Genomic DNA, 23,597 nt, shown 5'->3' with positions numbered 1-23,597 from the left:
CAATGCCTCATCGGTACAGTAAGAAAACGCAAACGCGCTCCGTTTTTTCTTTTCTAGAAAGGAGAACATTTTGCGTCAACCCTCTCCTGTTTCTCCATGTGCCGGTAGGCTCTTTTTTTTTTTCTCCGCTCCGGTTCTTTGTTTTACGGAGAGTCCACTGCGCGTATTTTTGACGCTGAGTGAGCGGTTACCCCAGAAGTGGCTGTGCGCTGCCATATCGGTATCCGCTCGGCGCTGCTCCTCGCCTCTTTCCGGCGGTTGGGCGTTTAGTGGCTCCGTCGCGGAATAGGGAGTATTCACTGGCGGCCATAGCTGTGTGCGCGAACGCTGAGCGCGTGCTGACGGCGAGCTTCTACACTCTAAGAAAAAAGGGAGGAGAAAGGTAGCAAAAGCGACTGTCCCTCCTTGTTGCGGACAAATTGCCCAGAGAAGGGAGGAACGGCAGTTCAGATGAAAGGAGGAGGATGAGTTCCTCCTTGTTCAGTTGGCGCAGGGGAGAAGGTCCGGACAAAAGCGGAAAGTTGGAAGGGTCGTGAACTCTCGATGTTTGCACGGGCTACTGTATGCAATATTTTTTTGATAGCGAAAGTGTGGTATGTGTTGCAAGCGCTGGCTATGTCGCGTATCAACGTGCAAAAGATACACAGAGTATTTGCAGTTTTTATTTGGGGATCAGTTTGGGAGCGCTCTTCCCGCACGAATTTGTTCCGTTCAGTGCGATGCGGTGGGTTAGGACTGTCTCACCTGTTCATCCGACAAATTGTGTCTCGGTTTATTTTTCTCCGTGATCAAAATGATGTTTTTTTACGCACAGTTATCCAAGTAAGAATGCGAAATATTCTACCAGAGTTTGTGGTGTCATCGAGTACCGAAGCGAGTGGCAGTGTCCGTGGTTACCTGCGAGAAGTTCTTTTATCTTTTAAGATGTTGAAGGTGCGTTTTTCTTTAGAATACCTGAGTAATGTAACGCGAAAGAGGTTGTATAAAGATTTAGTTGACGTCTTATTGCCCGTACCCCTTTACAGATCTCTATATTCGCAGGGAACGGGTCAGGATGTACTAAAAAGAGTTAAAAGAATGCCGATAAAACCAGCGGTTAAATCCTTTTTCTTTGGACTACACAGCGGCACACTCCCTGTGAAGTCGTGGCTTGAGAGTAGGGGGATATTTGTTCCATGGACAACCAACTGCCTGCTCTGTAAAAGACCGGAGACCATAGAGCATGTCTTCATCGAATGCTGGGACGCAGTTTTTTATTGGGATATTCTCCAGCGCACATTAAAAAAGGACTTTCCTGTAACACCGTTCGGTATTCGGTTTTTGCCCATCGAAAATGAAGGTGGGGTTCCGTACGACATGATTATGGTACTCGGTCTTCACAGTATTTGGAAAACGAGAATGGCTGTGCGCCATGCGGACGTCGATGTACGCTCAGTGCGAGAAAACTTTATTGAGAGCGTGGCATACATTCGAACAGTTCTTGCGGCACAGCCTGAACCCCCTGACTGGTTGCCGCTTCTAAAAAAGCTGGTGTGCCTTAAACGATTTTAAATGTAATTGCGCTGGTCTAGCGGAGGTTGTCGGTTTCTCTTTTAACACTCTCATGTGTGTACTTGGTGCAATTGTCAAAACAGGCAATAAAGAAAAAAAAAAAATTCAGTTGGCGCAGGGGTAGAACATCGCGCTACTGACCAAGTGGTCAACGGTTCGATCCCCAGGAAAAAATTTTTTTTTTGTAAAGTTTTTTTTTTTTTTTTTTGTTTACCAAAACACACATAAACAAACCCATCCCGATGAAAGGAAAATTAAAGTCCTTTTTATTCTCCGAGAGGTTTTCCTCCTCCAGGCTGACCGGAGAAAGCTTTCGCCCTCCCGACCCATCTTCTTTCGGTTTCGTTTTTCGAGCATATCGCGCACGTTGTTTAATAAATTAATGTTGAGTTGATTGAGCTTCAGCGGCAGCGAAGGCCGCCTGTAATTCCGTCTTCTAGTCCAAACGTGCAGAACATTTCGGTTGCATTGACGTTTTTACCACTAATTTTATCAAACGAGCTAACGAAGCCGCTAGAAACAGCGAAGTTCCGGAGCAGTGCCAGCAGCGCTACATACACTGGGTAAGACGGCCGTCTCCGATTTGCGGGACACACGCGGAACTACAGCAGCGACACCACAAGGAACTGTGTCGACGTTTTCGACGTTATGGAAATCGCGGGAACTGCGTCCAAGGAAGGCAGGTTTTCCTGCCGGCTGCCTAGGTGCCTTCCGTGCTGAGTTCGGTTCCGTTGTCCCGTGCCGAGTGCCAACCGGCGTTCAACGTGATTCTTCTGCGTGTCAGCAACATCGTCAACGTGGTTCTGTATTTCTTCGTGTCAGTGACATCGTGATGGCAGTGTTGTGGGTTGTGAACAGAAGACTGGAATTATCACCGATGTGACCGTGTGTTCGCGTATCAGTGGTGTAACAACAAGATGAGATGACGTAAACTGTCGGGCATTGATGCCGCTGGTCGGGCCGTTATCGGAGGGGCCGGGGTGTCGCAGGATGGCATTCCGCTTTACATTAAAGAGTTTCAAACCACTAGAGGGATTAGGTGCAGTCGATCGACGTGTGGATAGTCATGTTGGAACGCTGGTCTGAACGGTAAGCTCCTATCGTACAGTGGCCAATGTGACTGTCGGTCCCCGAGAGCGATTGCGCTCTGGGGAAAAGACAACACTACGAAAGTATGACGGAAAGTACGTATATTTATAATGGAAGTTTAGCATTAAAAAAAAAGACAGGCAAAATTGAAAAAAAACAAAAAACGCTATCCTTTAATTTACTGTTTAAGTATATTACGGTTCCTGTAGAAACTGCTCTCTAAGTGGCGCGCTGGGATGAGCGCTAGAAGTTTTCGAGCTCGCAACGGCGCAGCTCCGTACACTTAACAGTTGTCGGAAGTCGCGGCTTCGACTGCATTCAAGTTGATCGAAAAGCGATTTCTGTGCCCGTGAAGCATCACTTCCAGCTGAGTGGATATCCGCTCTACAGAGATTAATTCAAGACGGCAATTGCAGCTTTGCGCGAACAGCACAAATAGAAAAACGAACACTACAATATAAATACTGGCAACGAAGGGCCATGCGGGAAAACAAACTCATGGCTTGGAACCACATTGGAGCGGCTCGATTTATTGGCTTTCAAATAATTATGGCATGATCGAGCGTCTTCTTTTTAATAAGAGATTCGTCCCCTGAGCCATTAAAATAGCTTCAGATGTATGACATTGCTGGAAAAAAATGAACATGTTCGGAATATTTTTTTTGCTTAGGGAGTCACCGAAAAATTCCGTACGTTCAAAACGACTACTATAAAAGACGGAAACGCAGGGCTCGGTAGTAGTGATCGGGGTAGTGTTCTGTTGTATTGATGTTTGTATGTGCGATGCGTGTAATGCGTTCAATATATGTTGACCTGATGTTTGTAGTGTGCGCAACGTGTCTACATGTGTTAGAGATTCCGAAGAAAAGGAAACGCAATTGTGGCGTAAGAAAATAAAATATTTTTTTGTAAAACATGAATTGGGCGGTACCTAGCGCCACCTAGCCTAGCTACGTGCGATTACTCTGCTTGACCCTGCCTTCTGGTGGCAAGCGATTTAACATTCTTTTACGCTACGCGGCTACGCCATAATTTCGTGTTACCGTGCTGAGATAAGCCAAGAAGTTGCTTCGGATTTGCTTTTTTTTGAGAGCGGCTTTTGGTTTTGCGGGCGAATGATTTTCACTCCTCCGTGATGTGCGGTTGACGCTACGGTTGACGAAGGAATTGTGGCTCGAGGAATAGCAAAGGTAGGACATAAAGTGCGCGAACTGAGTGCCGGTTGTCTCCGTTGAACATCGCAGTGCTGACGATGAGAAGACTGAGTGACTGCATGCTTTCGAAACGTAAGTTTCTTTACCTGCAGGGGTAAAGAAACTTCGGAAATAAATACAGTTCGCGGAAAGCTCGTGTTACGTTTTCATTTCCTGCTCCTCTCGCTTCGTGCAATAGACTTAGTGTTCTCGTTAAGCCTTACCGAGCTCGATTTGCTCGATTCGTGGCCGCCATAATGAGATGCAGTCGACGGAGGAACTTTTCCTCCCCTGCTTAAGGGACGAAAATTTCTCCCTTTCTGAAGGAACATATGTGTCAAGAGCGTTCCTCCCTTTAGGGAGGACTATACTGCCCCTTTTTTCTAAGAGTGTACAGTTCTTTTGCAACGTGCATTCCGTACCATCAAGAGTGCGGGCCTTAGCAGCCTATTGATGTGAGCTCGTTCTGAGCATGTGCTCAAAAAAGCACCCACAAATATGGTGTCCAGTGAATACTCTCTATGTATCCACCTTACTATGCGTTCGGCGCATGCGCGAAGCCGCCTTAACTTTAGTTCGCAGGAGGCAAGCGGTAGCGCCCGAGATGACTCGTGCCGTCTCGTGCTGCATATGCGCAGTGCTCCAGTGAGGTTGTCGCACGTGCAGAAAGAGTGAAGTTCGCCGAATACATTGTGGCAGCGGTGGCATATACCCAAACTGGCTGGTGTCATCGGTCTGTTGGCAGGCGTTTTAGAAAAGAAGGAAGCCATGGATGAGAAAGACATGAAGATTCTTCTGTTGTCCCACACCCTGCGCAAGCTTTCTACCTTTGGTAGCGTTTTGGCGTCTCGTGAGCCTCGCGCTTACACGCGCAACCAAATCATGGCGAAAGGCAACAGGCGCGTGCTCGAAGCCCGGCGTTCGAAGGAGAACCCCTGGCGTTCTCACCTTGTCATTGGCTAGGCGGAGAGAAATCGAGGAAGAGGAGAAAATGAGAGCGTGTGGGAATGCCAGAGTTCCGAGCTCGGAGGGGATCGATTAGTAGATAGACGGAAAAGCAGGCATGGGCAAAATACATGCAAATATGCATCGAAATACAAATACAAAATACTTTATCAAAAACTTATTTAATTACAAATCTAATTACATGTCCAAAAAAGCATTTAAATACAAGATACAAATACAACCAAATGTATTTGGTCTCCTCCAAATACTTTTCCAAATACATTCCTCAAAATTTGCGTCAGTCAGCGACTTCAGGGCACCTGCAACGGGTTTCTGGGTATCTCATTTTAATTTTGCATCGCACACTCGGCAGTTAGTATGTGAGGCTCTAGTAACGTAATAAAAATATAATCACAAAAAAAAATGTATTCAGCTTGGACGTAATCGGTGAAAAAAGTACAGAGCTTCAAGCAGTTTTTTTTGTGGATTACATTTTGGTAGAGACCAACAAAGAACCGAGATGACCAAGACGCGCAGCACTAGCTAGGGAATTTTTTATTGTTGCAACTCGCACCAGTTACGAAAATCTGGACGACCCGCGCATTTAGAATGTTCCAGGCAAAAATATGGATGGAAATCAGGCTGGAAAGCATCACAAGTTGTCACAGGCACTTATTTAGCCAGTCTGCCTGTGAACGTCGATTTCGTCACTATTCTTGCCCTGGACTAGCACCGTAATCACAAAGTCACTAAACACTTGTGCTTGATTGAGAGACACTGCATTCGGTGCAGAACGTAGTTTTCTTCCTGCTCTGGACAGTGAAAATAAATTTGAGGCGGATTATTTTTGCCCACAAAATTGTATTTAATTACAATTGTATTTGAAATACCCACGTTTAAGTATTTAAATACACATGTCAAATACATTATTCAATTGGTAATTAAATACAATTGCAAAATACACAAAGTATATAAAACACGTATTTCAAATACTTGTATTTGAAATACTGCCCATCCCTGCGGAAAAGCTAGCTGCATTCGTCTCTATTCACTGGTCAAACGCGTTTCAACGCCGAACACCCGAGTCCGGCATTCGAACTCTATAGACCAGGGGTAGCCAGGATGGCCCTGCCTAAGCCACGAAACTTCCAAGAGCCACGGGGGGGGGGGGGGGGGGGGATTTTCAGGGCAGTAAACGAAACTTCAATCTATCTGAGTCAAAAGCAGTCCTAGTGTACGTAAGGTAGCAGTAGCACAAGACTACCAAACCGCAACCTGTCTTTTGATTTAAAACGCATTCCATTTCTCTTTTTGGGAAAGTGCTCGTGTGACAGGGAGGGAGGCGGGGGAGGGGGGAGGGGGGGGAGGGGGGGGAGGGAGCCGCGAACCGCACTTTACCACGCGAAGAGCCGCATGCGGCTCGCGAGCCGCAGCTTGGCCACCCCTGTTATAGACCCACCGCGAAAAGCAGGCGACGCTCTTGTTCACACTTCTTAGCGCACAAAAACAACACACTATAAAAATTATAGTGCGTTCACGCAGCGCTGACCGTCAACTCTGGGATATATTAAATACAATCTTCGTTATCTTTTACTCTGACGCACCAGGAAGAAGAATAAAAATTAAATTTACCAAGGAATTCTGAATACAGTAAAAGACAATACGGAGGTTTTCCTAAATGATCCAACTCTTTTTGGGATAAGGTAACCAACGGGGCACTAACATATAATCCATTTAGCATACACATGCTCGCGGCTTTGGTAATTTCTCTAGTCAGTTTTTTCTTGCTTCGTCCCAGTACCGTGCAATTGTTTTGAAGGGGGGAGCATTCACAATCTCTGCAATGAATGCCCAGCCCCAGGGGACCTGAGTTAGCATGAATAACGTTGTTGTTATGTTCTAGAAGTTTTTCATTAAGAAAGTGACCTACCTGCCCAACGTAACGCTTCCCACAGCTAAGATAGAATGGGTAAATCACACTGTCTGCACAGGAAAGGAACTTGGTCTTGTGATTTTAGTTGCAGCACACTGGTAGAATAGATGGCCATTCACCCGCTTGCATAGGCTGGAAAGGTCTTGCGGAGCAGAGAAGACCACGTCGATGTTGACCCTATCGGCTGCTTTCTTACGCTTGTGCGACGGGTAGTGAATATAAGGCACTATGACAGGCCTTGTGATGCGTTCTCTTTTTCTGCGGTGAGTTGCTTCTTCTTGCTTGACCTCTCTAAGTAAGCATTCAGAGACTTAAATTAGTAACGACAAATGTCAATCGAGATATTTGAAACCAATCGAGATATAACGACAAAAGCCAATAGAGATATTTGAAACCAATCGAGATATAACGACAAAAGCCAATCGAGATATCTGAAACCAATCGAGATATTTGCTTTTTGAAGCTCATATGGGTCATTTGTGCACTGTGAAGCGTTAGCGTGATTCACCAACATGCCCAAGCTGAGGTATTGACCAACGTGACGCTCTTGTTCGATCCGATCGGAGGAGAAGAGTACGTATAAACAAAAACAGCTAGCATTTGCGTTTACCCACTAATTTGTCCAATTAAAGCCCGGTGCATCGACATCCTTGCGCGCTCTAATTTCCTCCTCCCCCTCAGTTCCTCTCCGTACAGTAGCTCAAACGACACTTAGGGCCGGTTGCACCAACGCCGCTTAGCGCAAAGCGGAGCTTAGCGGGGAACCTAAGCTAAGTTTCGGTTTCGTTCGGTTGCACCAAAATCGCTCATCGCTAAACCTGGCACTAAACTACGCTTAACTTAAGCGCTCAACATTGGGCGCTTTGCTTTTGGTTGTTTCTTAATCCTGGATTTAAAACATGGCGGCTGGTTTGTCGCGGTCGACGCGGTGGACGAAATTGGTTGTGCAAAGTGTTTTAGGCTACATCAGCGGGAAAGTTTCGACAAAATGACCTTCGATTGTGACAAGGATGCAAAATATTGTCGCGTGAAGTGTTTATCGACCCCTGTTTTCAAGTCGGCTCTCCACTCTCAGGGCGTGTTAGCCCTAACCGAGATACGTACGGAGCTGTGGGGTTCACGTCTGTCTTCCCGTTGGTTCTTCTGTCAACGAGCTTATTCGTATGTACTTACTAATTTTCGCATAACCGTAACGTATTGTTATTTACCACCTTGTTTATTTACACTTGCAGCACGTATCCTTCAATTAGATCAGCGCGTTGAATAGTGGCAGTACATGATCTCGGCGATCAACTGATTGTCGACACCTCTGCCGTTCGCATTAGATTGCGGCGCTTTTAAGTAATAAAACAACGAAAATTCAATTTCTTTCGTTTTCTGAGCTTTGAGACAATCTTCAATGAATTTTCCTAATCTCGCGAGTAGAATCTTGACTTCAGAAAACTGTATCGTTCCATAACCGTAACTTTTTTGGTGATCGCAATTTTTTAGGAATATTTTGCTTTATATCTTTCATTCGTGGCGACGACAAATCGTAACGACTACTATGCTAGATTCGTTCATTGCTGTATCGGGGCAGGCTGGGGCAGGCGATGCGAAGAGACGACTGTTCCTATCGGCACGATGTGATGTACTAGTGGGAGTTTTTTTTTTTTTTTTTTTTTTCTGAACTCGACAGTGTGAAACTGAAGTCCGTTTGAGGCTGCAGCGGATGTCCAACGACGGTACAGTGCAGTTCTGTCACCTTGCTGATAGCAACGAGTACCGTCGATGCAAGGTCTCGTGACCTGACCTCTCGACGACTTCTATTCGACGATTTCCGGGCATTTTCGCAGCTGCCGTGGCGAGTTCGTCACTGTTTTGAACTTCATCGGTCTCAGGCTTGACTTGATTTTAGTAGTCATCTTACCTGCCTACTTATATCGATGATGTTTTGTCTTCAGCGATGTAGCGAGTAGAGTGACCTTCTCGCGTTCGGTGAGATTTGAGGCTCCCGATGGCTCCTTCACCTCAAAATGTGAGCACGAAAACTACTACCACTGTCAAAATATCCTGCTATCAACCGATATTAAACACACAATCACAGATGTAAAGAGCATTCGTGTTTATTTGAAGTTTTTACTTCTGTTATTGAAAGTTAAAGGAAAAAATGATTGAATTTGGAGACTTTTAATTTGTTACTCACCGAAGAAATACAGCGAAAAGCAGACGCCAACGACGATTACTACAGCAGTTTTTTTTGTTTGTTTGTTTGTTTACATCACGTGATTCCTCTCCGCCAATCGTATTCGTCCCTCTGAGCGTTCCCTAGTTCGCTCTGTTTGTCCCCAGATTCCCTACGCAAATCCAGCGTTTAGCTAGGGGCGCGTCTGTAAAGCCGGCTTAACGTTGGTGCAACCGGAATTTAAACACGTGCTTACCTGAGCTCGGTTTAGGGCGCTAAGCCGGCTTAGGAAAGTGCCGCTTTGGGTTAAGGTAAGCGGCATTGGTGCAACCGGCCCTTAGTCTTGGGAACAAACGCTTAGTGTACGTCCTTAACTTTAACTTTAACCTTAACACGCGAGTTGCTTCTGGGCCGGCACTGTGACCTCCCCCTTTTGCGGCTGCAGGACCGAGGGCGAAAACATGTGCAACTACACGGACGTGATCGTACTGTGGCTGCCCAGCACGCACCTGTCGGGCGTCTTCTTCTGCCTGGTGGCCCTCGCCCAGGGGGCCACCGCACTCCTTTTTCCAGGATTCAAGTTGGACCTGCTGCTCGCGGGCATTCAGAGGTACCAGGTGAGGCGACACTCTCAAGGGGCCAAGCTTATTGCTCGGATTAAAATATACACTCCCAGAAAAAAGGGAATAGACTTACACTTCTTGTCTCTTATAATACACCCCACCGACATTGAACCAACGGTACCAACTTTCACGAGCGGCTTGAGAGCCCTGTGGTACAACTTATTGAAATCACCAATGTGCGTTTTACGGAATAAAAAAAAAATAATACCGTATTTACTCGAGTAATAGCCGCACTATTTATGAACAAGGCCCTTCCGTCTGCTTTCCCACATAACACATAAACAGCCAATCATTGCGTTGCGCATAAATAACATAGCGAATAACCAGATTGAGAACGCGATTCTCCATACAAATGCAATCTTCACAGATGGCATCTTCGCCCGAATACATTGTCTCTGTCTTGTAATAAGCTAAAGTCATACTATCGATCGCGGTGATTGGCAATCTGCGTGCTCCGCGGCAAACCAAACCCTCAGGTTTTCTTCATAAGCAGTGCGGCTATTACTCGAGTAAATACGGTAATCGTTTTTTTTTTGCTTCACTGCAACCCCTCTATATATTTTTCTGTAGTCTTCGATACGCACTTTGGCTTTTTAATAATTTATATCACACCGTTATGAAGCCCCTCGTAAAAGTTAAGGCCGTCTGTTCGACATCAGTGCACTATACGTCTAACTTAAATTTTGTATGTATTATATGTGACAAAAGGGCATAAGGCTGCACCCTTTTTTGAGAGTGCAAGAGTAATATTTTAATAAGGCTTAAAATTCTTTTAGAGGAATTTCCCAATTCCAAAATGTTATCCTACCGTCCGTCCGTGCATTTTCCGCTAGATTTAGCGGGAAGACTGGCGTCACGTGACCATAAACACCAATTTTATCCCCCCGCTAAATTTAGCCGGAAAACTAAGGACGGGTTTCTGATGTACTAACAAAGTTTCCTCCCTAAGTGGGGAAAATAATAAAAATATATCGCGTTCATCCGCGGTAACATATGTTTAATATCTTCTAAACTATATTAAATGATCGCACCATAAATCTTGCATTTCGTGCATTATATTGCCGCGTACGCTACTACATACTTCTAGAAGATACGCGTTTACTCGTACCCCAATTGTTCGGCACTCGAACATTCTATAGGCCGAATGTTGTGGATACTGAGTGTGATAGATGAGGAGGCCAAGTCGAGTCAGTTTTGCTCTAACTCGACGCTTGAACATTCAAGGTAGAAAGTTCTAGATACCGTGTAGTAGATAAGGAGCCCAGCCAGCTGTCACGCCGACACTACGACGCTCGCTTCTGCTTTCTCGAGGCTAATTCTTTCTTTTGTTTCTGGCACAAATTCGCCGATTCAACCTTTTTTTTAGTTCTACGTTTGTCTATCCTTTTTATCCATGACAGTTTAGGACTGCCAAGATGAAAGTCGCCGTACATTTTTTTAAATCTTTCCATAAAGAAAATGCAATGTTGGTAGATAACATGGGAAAAAACATGCAATGTTGGTAGATAACACGAAAAAAAACAAAACAAGGCTCTGTTTCTGCGGTGCTTCGAAACCCCTTTTAAAGTCACGTAGGGATTGCTAGCAAGTCTGAACCACCGCATAATGGCGAGCCAACTGACACCACGCTAAGTGAACTTTTGATGCTACATAAGATGACGATGAAGTAGAATTAGTAACATTTAAAGTGTTCAGTAACTTTAGACGTCTCTCCTGAATTCGTCATTGTGGAGGGAAATCATAGCCCCCGACGTGAAGCGCAATGTTGGAAGGGGTCTTGAAAGATGCGTCGTTTATTAACTTCTTTTGTCTCTTTACTTCTGTACCTTCTAAAGATGTGCCGTAATCGTGGCAACGAATTATAGCGTGCTTTGTTCTAAGAGAAGACACAAAGTCAGTCACGGGGTATGTATTCGGCAATCTGTTTACTACACAATTTACTTGAAGCCGTCTACTACCATAACATCGCCTTCTCCTTTGTCTTCGGAATGTGCAGCAACACAAAGCATGACTGACAAGGAAACAGCGCACCTGTCATGTCAGTCATGAACAACCAACTCGCCCGAACCTCCGTTTTAACACAAAGCAATCGGCGTTAAGAGGCCGGTTCCCAATTTTTTTCCAGCGTTTAATGAACAGTAGGAGCTGCACTTATGCTACAGTTTACTAGAATGCTTTGGTAGTGTTGGGACGGGAGCGGTTCGCCTGAGGCGCGTGGATTGATTGCGACAGGTGTCGACACCGGCGCATTACCCAGAAGGTGTCCACATGCGCTACTGCAGGCACGAAAATATGAATTTTTGGTGCCGCTTTGGTAGAGTGCACATAAGATTTCTGATAGAGCAACAACCTGCCAGCGGTCGTACCTCGGCATCAATTACGCTGCGGCACGACTGTTCGCAACATGATGCTTTAATATATTGGACGGTACATGCTCCATTACTCTGCCTCGACATAAATAGAACTGAGACTATAAATAAGCGAATTGCAAGTTGTTTTAGCGTAGTATTAGCTGCAACTTTCGGTTCGTTGGGTGGTGAGCATTTTAAATAAAATTCCCATTTCCTTGGTTGCAAAAGGCCAAATATTAGATCTTTGGCAAAAAAAATGTAAAACTCGGAAGCAGTTTTTTTTTTTTTTGCTATTTTATTCTCTGGTGGAACGAAAAGGCACATAATCAAACCAGAGATTGTTTTAGTATGTTTTTATGTACCCCAGGTTAACTTTTGTGTCTTCTTTTTTGCCTGTCTTCTTCTTCTTCTTGACCTTAATTAGCTCGCTTCACTTGTCACTCCTTCTTGTGTTCATTAATGCGACAAACCACCCAAGCAACGGTCGCAAAGAGGGGAGATTCTTATATTTCTTCATTGCTGCCACGACAATCTGAGGACCACCCGACGTTCACTTGTAAGAATTTTATCACGCGTTTTAACATTGAGCTTACGTCCAAAAACTGAGACAGCGTGGGCTGAAAAAGTTATGAGTGATAAGATTCAAAGAAGAAAACAAGCAACTATTTCACATCATTTAGAGCAGGAAACCACAACACACGTAATTAAGGCAAGGTAAAAGTTGTAACAGTTTACAGCAAGCCATTGAAATACGTGGTTACAATGTGCAGCGCGTACATGGTTACAATGTGCAGCGCATACATGGCCCTGAATGTATACTTGGCGTACGTCATCAGGGAAGTTGTCCAAACGAATGAACACCACCCTTTCGATTCTGATATTGTTAGACTTCGGCTGAAGAGGAGTCTCCAAATAAGCAACACTGTCGAAGTTTGCTTAACTTGTGAACAGCCCAGCAGGAAGTTGGCATATTCAGGGAGCCTAGTGCGTCGCGATCGATGCCTTGTGGAATAACGGCAGGAGCTTCGCTGTTCACCCGGGTCCGTTTTCCGAGCGAGCCCCGAACGCTTTACAACGGTGGGCTCTGGTGGACTTGCCTTCCGCTTCCTTTCCTCTAGTCCTGCGGGAGGGTCACCACTGAGGTCCTTGGGTACACTTGGCAGCAGAGTCGGCACCGCGTCTGGCGTGAGCGCTGGGTGTCCACAAGGAATCCTGACTTCCTTTCCGCCGATTATGCGGACGTCGTCTCGACGAATGAAGCGGGACTTGAAGTGCCGCTCGCAGGCTTGGTTCTTCAAGACGCTTGTCCGATTCTTGCAGATTCTTTTGCCAAAGATCTCTTGTGGCACTGTACTTTAGAACTACGAAAAGGGACGCCATTTACACGCTTTTCACTCGGATGTAGCCCATTTGGCAACCAGGTGTGCAGCAGTGTTGCGGAGTTGCCACTCCGGAGTTGGAATGATTCCGGAATCATTCTGAATTTTCGCGACCCCGGAATGGAATGGGAATGGAATGGCGGCAGCGTTGAGGGGAATGGAATGGGAATGGAATTAGATGCCTTTTGCCCGGAATGGAATGGGAATGGAATAGGCACGGTTCTTATATTTTTTTTTTATTATTATTTTTTTTTTAGTGTTTACGGTGAGTGAACTTGAGCCAGTCAGCCAGCCAGCTTCTCAGAAATAAAATGAGCGGGAGGAAAACAGCTAACCCGCTTGGAGCTCTAACAGACTTATACCCAAAAAAATGCAATGCAAAAAAGAAGCGTCAAAGCAACGAGCAGAGGGGGAGGGAGGGGGAGGGGGGTGGGGCTGGCGGTGGCGCTTTTCGCGCAGGCGACGGGCTTTACTGGCGTTACACGAGAGCGAGCGAAAGATGAAATTAAGCACCAAGCGAAAGAAACGAAGGCATGGAGAATACACCCGCGCACAGACTGAGGTCTGGGAGCGGGGGACGACTCATACCTCGCTGAGCTCTGACAACTCGTTGACTCGCGCGCCGCCGAAAGGTGATCACTTATTGTTTTCTCATAGTTCAAGGCGCGTTGTTTAGCAGGCGGCCTGTTGCCTTCCACGTTCATTCGCGCGCACTCCTTTGAAGTGCGAAATCTGGGTTTGCCTCGGCATTAAAACAAAGCGAGATTCACTTTTCTCTTCTCCTCTTGCACTTTGCTCCGACGCTTGTCTTTTTATACTGCATTTTTACGTGTAAGTCCGCCTTTTACTTGGTCTTTGTTCCGATGCTTGTTTTCTGTGTTATATGTTTTACATTCAGGTGGGTTAGGGTTACAAGCAAGCTAGCGGATTCCCGCTCATTTCCTTTGACTTTAGTCTCTGACTACTGTGTTTCACCTTGTTATGGACCGCTGCGGACGCTACGAGTCACCCCAGGCAATCCAGCACCGTGAGGGGGACTACACGCACGGCGCGTTACTGCGCCCCAGGGTCATGTGACACTAAGAACAGAAGGTATGCACTGGATTGGTTTCGATGGCTCTCTTGCTGTCTGTTGCGGTCCATCGTAAGGTGAAGTAGATTGTCACCACCGCTCTTGTCGCGTGACCGAACTGACTAGACCTGCAGAAAGACAGTTTCGTGACATGTATATACAGTCTCTCGTGCTTTGCCGTAGCTAGGTTGCACCTTGTCAGGGGATGTGTTCTTGCCACTCTACATGGAGTTGCCTACAGAAGCGTGCTAGCCGTTTTGCTGTGCAGGTATTTGAAGAATACAGTAATCTAGCTTATTTCTGCGCCACGCACGAACTGGACATTTTTTATGGTCTTATCAAACAAACACGCTCGCCGCGTATGTCCAAAAGACAAATAGAAAAAATTTTGCCAAAAATATTTGTGGATTTAAGCTTTGCTGTTTTTTGCGAGCCACGTGGTCGAAAGACCGACGTTTTATACAAGCATCGACTTATCAAGGGGCTTTCTCGATGTTTGTATAGAATGTAAACAAACAGTTTGTGCCAACAGCGCTCCGCTTAGTAAAATCAGTGCTTTTTTGAGGCATTTTGCATTTTATTGCAATTGTCTATGCGTTTGATAATATCAGCTTTACGGTGCTTATGCCGGCAACACAATGTAGCTGTCAAGTGCCAACTTTTACGTTTAGGAATTAGAGGAATGGAATGGAACGATTCAGCCATTCCAGGAGTTGGAATGGGCCCAGTGTCCCCATTCCTAGGAGTTGAAAGGAATTGAATTATCGAACACTCTATTTCCCCGGAATGGAATTGGAATGGAATGAGGGTGCCCATTCCGCAACACTGGTGTGCAGCAAGCGTTCTGTCGTCTTTTCGCCGACGGCATTTCGGCGCTAACCTTACGCGTTCACCATCCATAAAATCAGAACACACAAGATTCAAAACAGATTTAGATCGAACACACGGACCTATGACATAGTGGTCGGCTACGCGCGCATCGCTCAAAGAGAAACAAAAGAAGAAAAGCAATAGCGTCATCGACTCCAAAGCATTTTCCGCCGAGCGTGGCGGTCTGCGCGATTCTTTCCGGATAACCAGAGCCGTGTATTGGGAGAGTTTGGCCAATAGGCGGAGCGAAGGCCGCCGCCAGCGCCGAATATTCCCCCCGCGCTTAGAGTGTAAACTAAATTTGTGACACAGCGTTGACCAATCAGGAGACCGCGACGTCACAATATTGCTAACGACATTTGAAGCGTGAAATAGAAGCGTTCAATCTCGGCCTTTCTACTCCAGCTCCAAATGCCTGCAGTGAAGAAAAAAGCACAGGCGCGTGAGCCTAGCTCAGCAAAACGCTTTTGTTTGCACGAGAACTTGTGCACAAGAGGCACTTGCCAAAGCCATGCGCTCGTGCCCATGCCTTTGTATGCACGGCTGATGTTGGCTTGCTAGAACAACGTCCCGAGACTGGCTGAAAGAAAACAGTGCAAAGTGTGGGGCGCGCGAGCGTCTTGAGACGCGGAGTCCCGCACGGCTCGTGCGCTGGCTTTGGCAGTGCTTTCTTTCCCCGTTTCAGCAGAGACGCTGTTTCTAGCAAGTCGGCCCTGGTGTAGCCCTGGTTTGGAGCGCACGTTCGTTTATTCTACACTTGAATATTGGCGTGACTAAAACCTCACATGCACAAAGTTGTCAGTCATCGAGAGCTAAACCTTTTCACTCTAGCGACGCTATAAAACGGCTCAAATTAGTCGTGTCACATATTTAGAGCACATGACCACCGCTAGGGGCTGTTTCGCGGCCTGTGGTTGGCCCCGATATGCTCGCCTATTGAAACCAATGTATGGCTACAGTGTTAGTATGGCCAAACTCTCTCAATAAATGGCTCTGCGGATAACTCGACTACAGCGCCACCACAAACTGTCAATACACGCGCCCTCACGAGCTCCCGTTGCCGAGCCGCTCCAGTCCCAACAATACTTCAAGTATTCTAGTATACTGTACTTATTCTGCGCTGATTTTAACGTAAACTAGCACTAATGCTGTGCTGTATTGGCGCTGCATTACTGTCACATAACGCAAAGTCAGTGCTATTTCAGTAAACTAAGTGCTGTTTTTATCGCTGACGAATAGCGCTGAGGTAGCACTTTGGTGTTTGTTTGTTTGTGTGTGTCTGTGTGTGTGTGTGCTTGCGTGTGTGAGCAGGCCTAAATTATAGAGTAAGTGACATACCTAAGCACATTCTGTCTTTCCATGCATCTCGCAAAGACACAGCTCAACGTAGTACCGTGCCGCATCGTTTGTCCTTCCACTTCATTCACCATTTTAAGTTCAAAGGTTTTGAGGATGAAGCATGCTTATTACTCACGATGTAGAATCTTCATCGGAGAAAATGTTTCGTTAATACGCTTAGGGTATCCCCCCAGTCAAGTGCTCATGAATGCCTTGACTTCGCCCTGAAGTCAAGGCATCCCTTGACTTCAGGTCGCTAAAGGAAGCCGTTTGCCTCCTTAGGTGACGTTAAAAACTTTGCACTACGGCCTTTTTATCTTTGAAAAGTCGGTTATAAATGATAATTTTACGAAAAAGGAGGAAGGGGGCGATTCTCAAAAGGAACATTGTCTCATTTAGTAACTATCGCTTCACGCACAGTGGTTGAGCGTCGGCGCAGTGGTTGAATGCAGGCACAGCGGTTGAGCGTAGAGTTCAAAAGTTTGCGTTCCGGGGTTTGGGCACACGTTCGGAATTTTACAACGGAGCTGTTAAGGCCTAGTTTCCCCAGGATCGTGTCCCCCGCAATGAAATGAAGACACCGAACTCTGGACACCTACCGCCATCTATGAGCGACGGCGGCAAGCCACGTATCTGGTTGCCGCCGTCGCTCATAGATGGCGGCAGCCTTTCCATTCTGTCTTGCCGATTTGCAGCCGGCCAATACTTTCCATTGTACAGCTCCGCTGATCTTTCTCACTTCACCAAAATGTAAAGCTGAAAATTTTTTTAAGTTTTTTTTTTCTTCAAATTTTATGATTATTACCCTTCCGCAAATGCGCAGGCGTTTCGTGTTACAGAGCAGAATTTTCCCAGGTGGGCTGCCGAAAGAAATGCTTTCGCATTTTTAAAAGCAATCTTGTTTGATTTTTACCGAAAACAAATACGTATCGCTTAACGCTTAGTCTCCATCCAAATGTAGCGTTAGTGATTGCAAACAGATACTAAGTTTCAGAACGTGCCTTGATCTGATTTAAAGGTTAAAGGGGATTTTTGTAAATTTTCAATAAAAAAATGACGGCCAACGAAGTCCGTGATAACATGGAGAAGGATGACTTTTGCTACCCGAAACGGGCCCCATTTTATTTATTAAAAATTTCCGTAATTTCCTCATGATTTCAGAACCAAATACCGGCAAGCTCTGACACATTCACGGTCCGAGCCAATAGCGCTATATTTGGGTGGAGACTGAGCTCATGATGTCTCGGATGTGTGTAGCTTAATTTTACAGGGAGCAAAACAGGGTGAATTTTTCTCCGAAACAGCCTGTCCGTCAACTTATTTCAAACACCGCAGTTCGAATGCAGTCACACATGAAATGAATATTTCGAAAGTGTATTTCTCGGGCTATAGTCCGCAGGGAAAGATTTCTTCGAAAGAGAGAGGCTTTTCCATGGACAATCGGCACTTCATTCACAGTTCGCACCAGGTGCGTAAAGGTAACTAATATAATTTGTTACACAATATATTTTAATATATACCTGCTTTATTAACGCAGAAATAAGCATGCCTCGTACAAAAATCAGCATTACTATAAGGTTTACTTCACAAAATTCGACATCTCTCGTAGTAATAAACGATCTTACAAAAAACGTCCCTCTGTTCCAAGGCAGCATACCAGAAAAGCGCCAAACTTGGCTAAACTTTGGCTGTCCTAGGGGCCTAATTCGCTCCTAACAAGGTTTTTCTCCAAATCGTTAGTTAGTGCCGAAGTACTTTTCTTTGGCTTTTCTCTTGTTCCCCACATAATTACCAAAAGCCATATATGATATAAATATGATACGCATAACCCAAACAACCCGCAAGGAAGGCCAATTCTTGCACTTGTGTTGAAATTTAGGCCCAAAGTTGCCAGGTGAAAACTGAACAACCAGAAGTGAAGCCAAATTCTGGCATGTGTTGGTAACAGAGGCCCAAAGAATTCAGTTGATAACCGAACAACACGGCAGCGAAGCTTAAGTGGGGCACTATTTTCTTTGACAGTTTAGGGCCAAAGATTATAAAATTAGGTGACACCTTGGTTTTTTTCGGGCTTCCAGGGCTTTAAATTGCCAAACAAAAACAAACTTTTTGACCAAAGAACTGTGGTACTTGGGTACAGTTTGCGGACTACAGTTCGAAAAGTACGATACGTATACAGCTGCCACCTCATGGTGTGAAGGTGACAAAGGGCGCGGTGCGCAGGCCACCCTGTTCCCCCTGCTGCCCACGTACGCCGCGGCGGTGTCCCAGTCCCCGCTGGTGTCGCAGTTCAACGTGTCGAGCGTGAGGACCATCGGCATCGGCGGAAACGCCACCCCGGAAGTCGTGGCCCAAGAGCTCGCACGCATCTTCAACATTGAGAGCCTCATTCACGGTAGGTAGGCAGTTGCACGCGCTGACGGTCGCCTGCTACCGCAGGCCCCCGTGACTCATACCGAGTGCAGCTTCTTGTGCGTCCGTTCGCCTCTTCCTCGTGGTCCCGAGTAAGGGTGTTTTTTTTTGAAGATCGCACAATCTGGTGAACGATTCTCGCTGTGCCATCTCGTGAATCTTGCTAGTTGCGATTAATCATGTTCAGTTATGATGAAGTATAAATAATTATGATAAGTGTATGCCTCCCGTATGCTTTGTGTGTTCATGCGTTGCATGCTACGGTATTTTGTTACGTTCGAGGCAACGTTTTTCGCATGAGATCCAAGCCTTAAACACAGTCTGTGTCAAAACTTTGCGAGATTGGCATGATGACCATGCCTTGAGCGTATTACGTGGACGTAACAAATGAGACGTGCATGTCCAAGAAATGAAATATAGATCCAGTCTTTATTTTGGGGTTCAATCACAAAAAAAAAAAAAATGATGTGCAGATTTATAAAGATTGGAATAATTCCCGAAAAAGTTAGTTTTGCGGAGATTTAAGTATGTATGTTTGTTCCGATATGTGTATATTTTGGATGCTATAAAACGATAGGTAATACATTAGTGCACACTACAAAAAATCGTATCCTAAAGGGGCTCTGGCGTCAACTTGAACGCTTCAAACTAAACATAGTTTCTGAAAGAGCGCGCAAAATCAAGCATAGAGCGGTAAGTAAGTTTCCCCAAAACTTTTAAACTTTTAAAGGATAAAAGCGAAACAGCAACTAAACTGCAACTTTACCGCTCCACCATCTTCTTGTGACATCAGATGTTGTATGAACATCATCCAACGTTACTAGAACTACTCAGTTGGTAAACTGCCTTAGAGCCTGCTATGAAAAAGGGGCTTTGGTCCGTAATCGAGAACCGAACTAATAGTGATCGCAACGCCGCCATTTCTCCCGTAGCGGCCACTTCGGGAACTGCACGTCTGCACGAATCGGTTAAGGTTGAGTCGCGCAAGGGTGGGTGGCGCCATCTCGCAGTGCCCTTTCGCAGTAGCAAAATAAATGAACTTTCATGTTTTGACTAGTCACTAAAGGGTGGCGCTGTTATCGTATTAAGTTTAATCTCGGCGGACGCGAGTGGTCCGGGTTTCAAGGGTGAGTTTCCCAACTAAATGTTTCATTAACGTCGACACAAAACTTTAGTAACATTGACATCAGCACAGGGGCAGTTTGAGCCTGTTTCGCCCACCGCCGGAAGCAGTCAAAAGGCCGTCGCGATCGTTTGTGGGGAATAATGAACTACGATTCATCAAGCTTGTCTTAGCCGAGCAACGACCAGCAGACGTTGTAAGATTTTCAGTACGAGATTTCAGGCGATTCACCGTTCGCATTTGATCCGCTGGCATCGCCCCCGATGGGACCACCCACGGCGGCTGCATTCGCGATCCGCCGACATTTGGATGCGGCTTCAGGAGAAACACGATATAGAAGGTTTCGTCTGCTAGCATGGTGCGAAGAGTTTTCTAGCACGGCGCGGACGCTAGATGCCAGCGTTCGCGTCAGACTGCTCGCACCCACTTCCATCGTAGAAACTTCTCGGTCGGAAACCGATAAGATGCCACTCTGCTGCATTTTATCGTCGTGTTCTTTCACCCCACTCAGGACATCACCAATTCTCCGCGCCAGTTCTGGCATCGCATGCCAGAAGGAGCCTAAACCAGACGCCGTGCGCGAAAACCACAGACGCTCAGTATCACAACAACGTAAAATCCGTTGGAGTAGGGAGCCTAGTCTGCTCTCGGATAAAACACTTGACGTAACGTGCGCGCCTGCTTGTTGTTGCCAGTAGAGCGGCAGCTAGCGATTTGGAGGCGTAAGCGTAAGCTTCAAAGTTCAGTTTCTCGAAAGAAAATGATTAGTTTGATGATATACTTTGTATACTTACTTAGGCTAAAGTGTATATTTAGTGCACGGTAAAAAGGTTGTAACTATCGATGGCCATACATTTTTTTTTTGCCGGAAATACCCTTTGAGTGGGTAGTTCGGCGAGTTTTTTTAGCTACCTCGACTGACTATACTCTCCTTTCCGGTATGCTATTTAGTATGGAGAAAATCAGGAACGTTATTGTGCAATCGGCAAAAAAGAATGATGCCAAAATCAAAATTCAAATATACCGGCGCGCTGCAGAGCCGTGACTCACGTCAGTGGGTGGCAGGCTTGCAGTCGTGCTGGCAGACTAAAAAAAAAACAGACAATGCCTAGCATTTGTTTTGTGCTGCTGCGCGGGGTCTGGAGTGGGCTTCCAAAGCATTCCTTTGACACCATGGTACTGCTTGTAATCACTTCGGAACAAATCTTACATTCCAAAGAATGAACCCCTGCCTGCACCTCGCTTTACGTTTTCATGGTTGCCAGTAGGCACTTACAGTTTGAAAAACGATGTGACGACAAAAATGGCAAATTCAATGCCTCGGAAAAAAAATTATTTTGACCTATCATTTGGGGTACCATTTTAAGATGTTTGTTTGTGTGCTTAGCAAAATTTAAGGCGAATCTTCTGACCAAGAAGAAAACGACTGAATACTCTTTTAAGGCTGTAAATATGCTTGGCCCAGGGCTAACACTTAAAGGTGTTACAGGAAGGCCCTTAGACTGGTGGTAAACACCAAAAATAGGATACCGGCCATCTCAGGTGTTCTTTACGGATATATTTATTCGAGAAACAGATTTACAAGCCAAAATCAACACATGCACAAAATCGACCAATATAGACGCAGTAAATCGAGAGAGAAATCACGGCCCTGCTTTCTACTCTACTGCCTTATACAGTCAACAATTCAGAGACACTGAATCAAAGTTGACCGTTTCTGTTATTACGATAGTTACAAGTACGTTGTTTGTTTTCGACAATATGTCACGTGAAGCCTGATATATCTCACTCTAAGGAAAGTATTTACAGAAAAAAATGAAACTATTACCAGCAAAAGGATTTGACGTAGTTGCTAAAACAATCTCTCGTCTCACTATTCACATAGAGATCGACCTAAAGGTGGCGTTACTGTCGCGCTATCATCATCATCGTGGTATGGATTGAAGTCTGGTCGACCCATAGGTTCACCGCGTTCAAGGGCGAGACACTGTAGGATCTTGTGTTTATTTTGTGGGCATGGTATCATTGGGAAAATAATTTTAACAAAATATTGCCGACCGCAGGGTCGAGGAAGCAGCGCTCGGTCACGAACTTCTAGAAGATTCGCGTTCATTCTCGCACCAGACATAACTTTCCCCCTGCTTTCTTGTTCTCGAAAGTGCTAGTTTATCCTCGCCCCGAGCGCGCGACGCTCGAACCTTCATTGCGGAACTTTCGAGATAGGGACGCACTTTAGATAAGCAGCCACCCGCGACCTTGTCGAGTCATTCTCACTCTCGCTCTCTGTCACGCCGCCAAATCGCCGCCCGCTTTTCTGCTGCCTCGACGCTCTTTCTTTACTTATTTTGTTTGGCAGAAGTTTGCCAATTAAACCTTTATTCTAAGTTTACTGTTGGTCTTTTAGTCACCTTCATTTGTGACATTTCTGGTGGAGGTGCGGGGTAACGCATGTCCCTGCAGCGTACCCCTCCGAGGGCCCGCAGTGCAAGTCCGACGCCAAGTCCACAAAGATCCAACGAAGGTATTACCGAGACCCGAGGAAGCCGCCGGTTGCCCCCGGAATTCGGTCTACTGCCGAAGTAGACTCACCAGTTGACGAGGCCAACAATGGACCCCCAGTCGTCGCATACCCCCGACCGCCGCCCCCGTCGTTTATATGCCCGTCGCCCCTCGTACGCCGAGACCCTTCCACGGCGAGATCTATGAGGACGTCGAGGACTGGATCCTACACTACGAGCGCGTGGCCCGCTACAACGGATGGAACGCTGAACAACGCCTCCAGAACCTCTATTTCGCTCTGGAAGGCACGGCTAGGCACTGGTTCGAGAACCAAGAGGCTTCTCTCATTTCGTGGGACATCTGCACCACCGAACTAAAATGGACTTTCTCGAGCCAATACCGGTGACAGAAGGCGCATGACCAGCTCCAAACTCGGATTCAAGCCCCCAACGAAAGCGTAACCAGCTTCGTTGAAGATGTGCTACGTCTAAGTGCACGCGCCAACCCCCACGCGACGGAGGAGAAGAAGCTGAAAGTTCTCATGCGTGGAGTTAAGGAGAACATATTTCGAGTCCTTGTACACCACCCACCGTCGACCGTCTAACAATTCGTGACGGAGGCCACGAATATCGAACGTGCCCTACAGGTACGAGCCTCCTACTACCAGCGACTACCTGGCGTCGTTGCATTCGCGTCGTCAAGCTGCTGCTTGGGCTCCACTACATCGGACTTACGAGAGATCATCCGAGACGTCGTCCGACAGGAGCTACGAAAGGTGCTCCCCGCTGCTGAACGCCCGGCGTCGCTGTCAGTCGCTGAGATCGTGCGCGACGAGGTAATACAGCGGGCCTTGCAGCCTGATACTCCCGTCGACGTGCCAGCCCCCGAGGAACCGACGCTGACCTACGCCGCCATGGTCAGACGACCGCCACCTGCTGCCCGTCAACCTCCTGCGCCACGACGACGCGATGCACCAGCACAGGCGTACCCCGACGCCTCGATGATCGACGTCAGTACGTCCGGCAAGGCCAACCGGCGCCCAGGAGACCGACGTT

General features: G+C 46.4%; 1 protein-coding gene across 1 annotated transcript in view; it reads left to right on the top strand.

The window, feature by feature from the left end:
- The window catches only part of LOC115327108 (4-coumarate--CoA ligase-like 7), a 91,810-nt gene that overhangs the window by 48,198 nt on the left and 20,015 nt on the right, over positions 1-23,597 (top strand). Inside the window, exons 5-6 of the mRNA XM_040210874.3 lie at positions 9,321-9,492; positions 18,732-18,903. Coding sequence (XP_040066808.2) covers positions 9,321-9,492; positions 18,732-18,903 — 344 coding nt within the window. The remainder of the gene's footprint in view (positions 1-9,320; positions 9,493-18,731; positions 18,904-23,597) is intronic.

This window comes from Ixodes scapularis, unplaced genomic scaffold (genome assembly GCF_016920785.2).
Source record: "Ixodes scapularis isolate PalLabHiFi unplaced genomic scaffold, ASM1692078v2 PGA_scaffold12__126_contigs__length_90152505, whole genome shotgun sequence".
NCBI lineage: Eukaryota > Metazoa > Arthropoda > Arachnida > Ixodida > Ixodidae > Ixodes > Ixodes scapularis.
The sequence above is the reverse complement of the archived record's forward strand: the minus strand, read 5'-3'. Positions and strand labels throughout refer to the sequence as shown.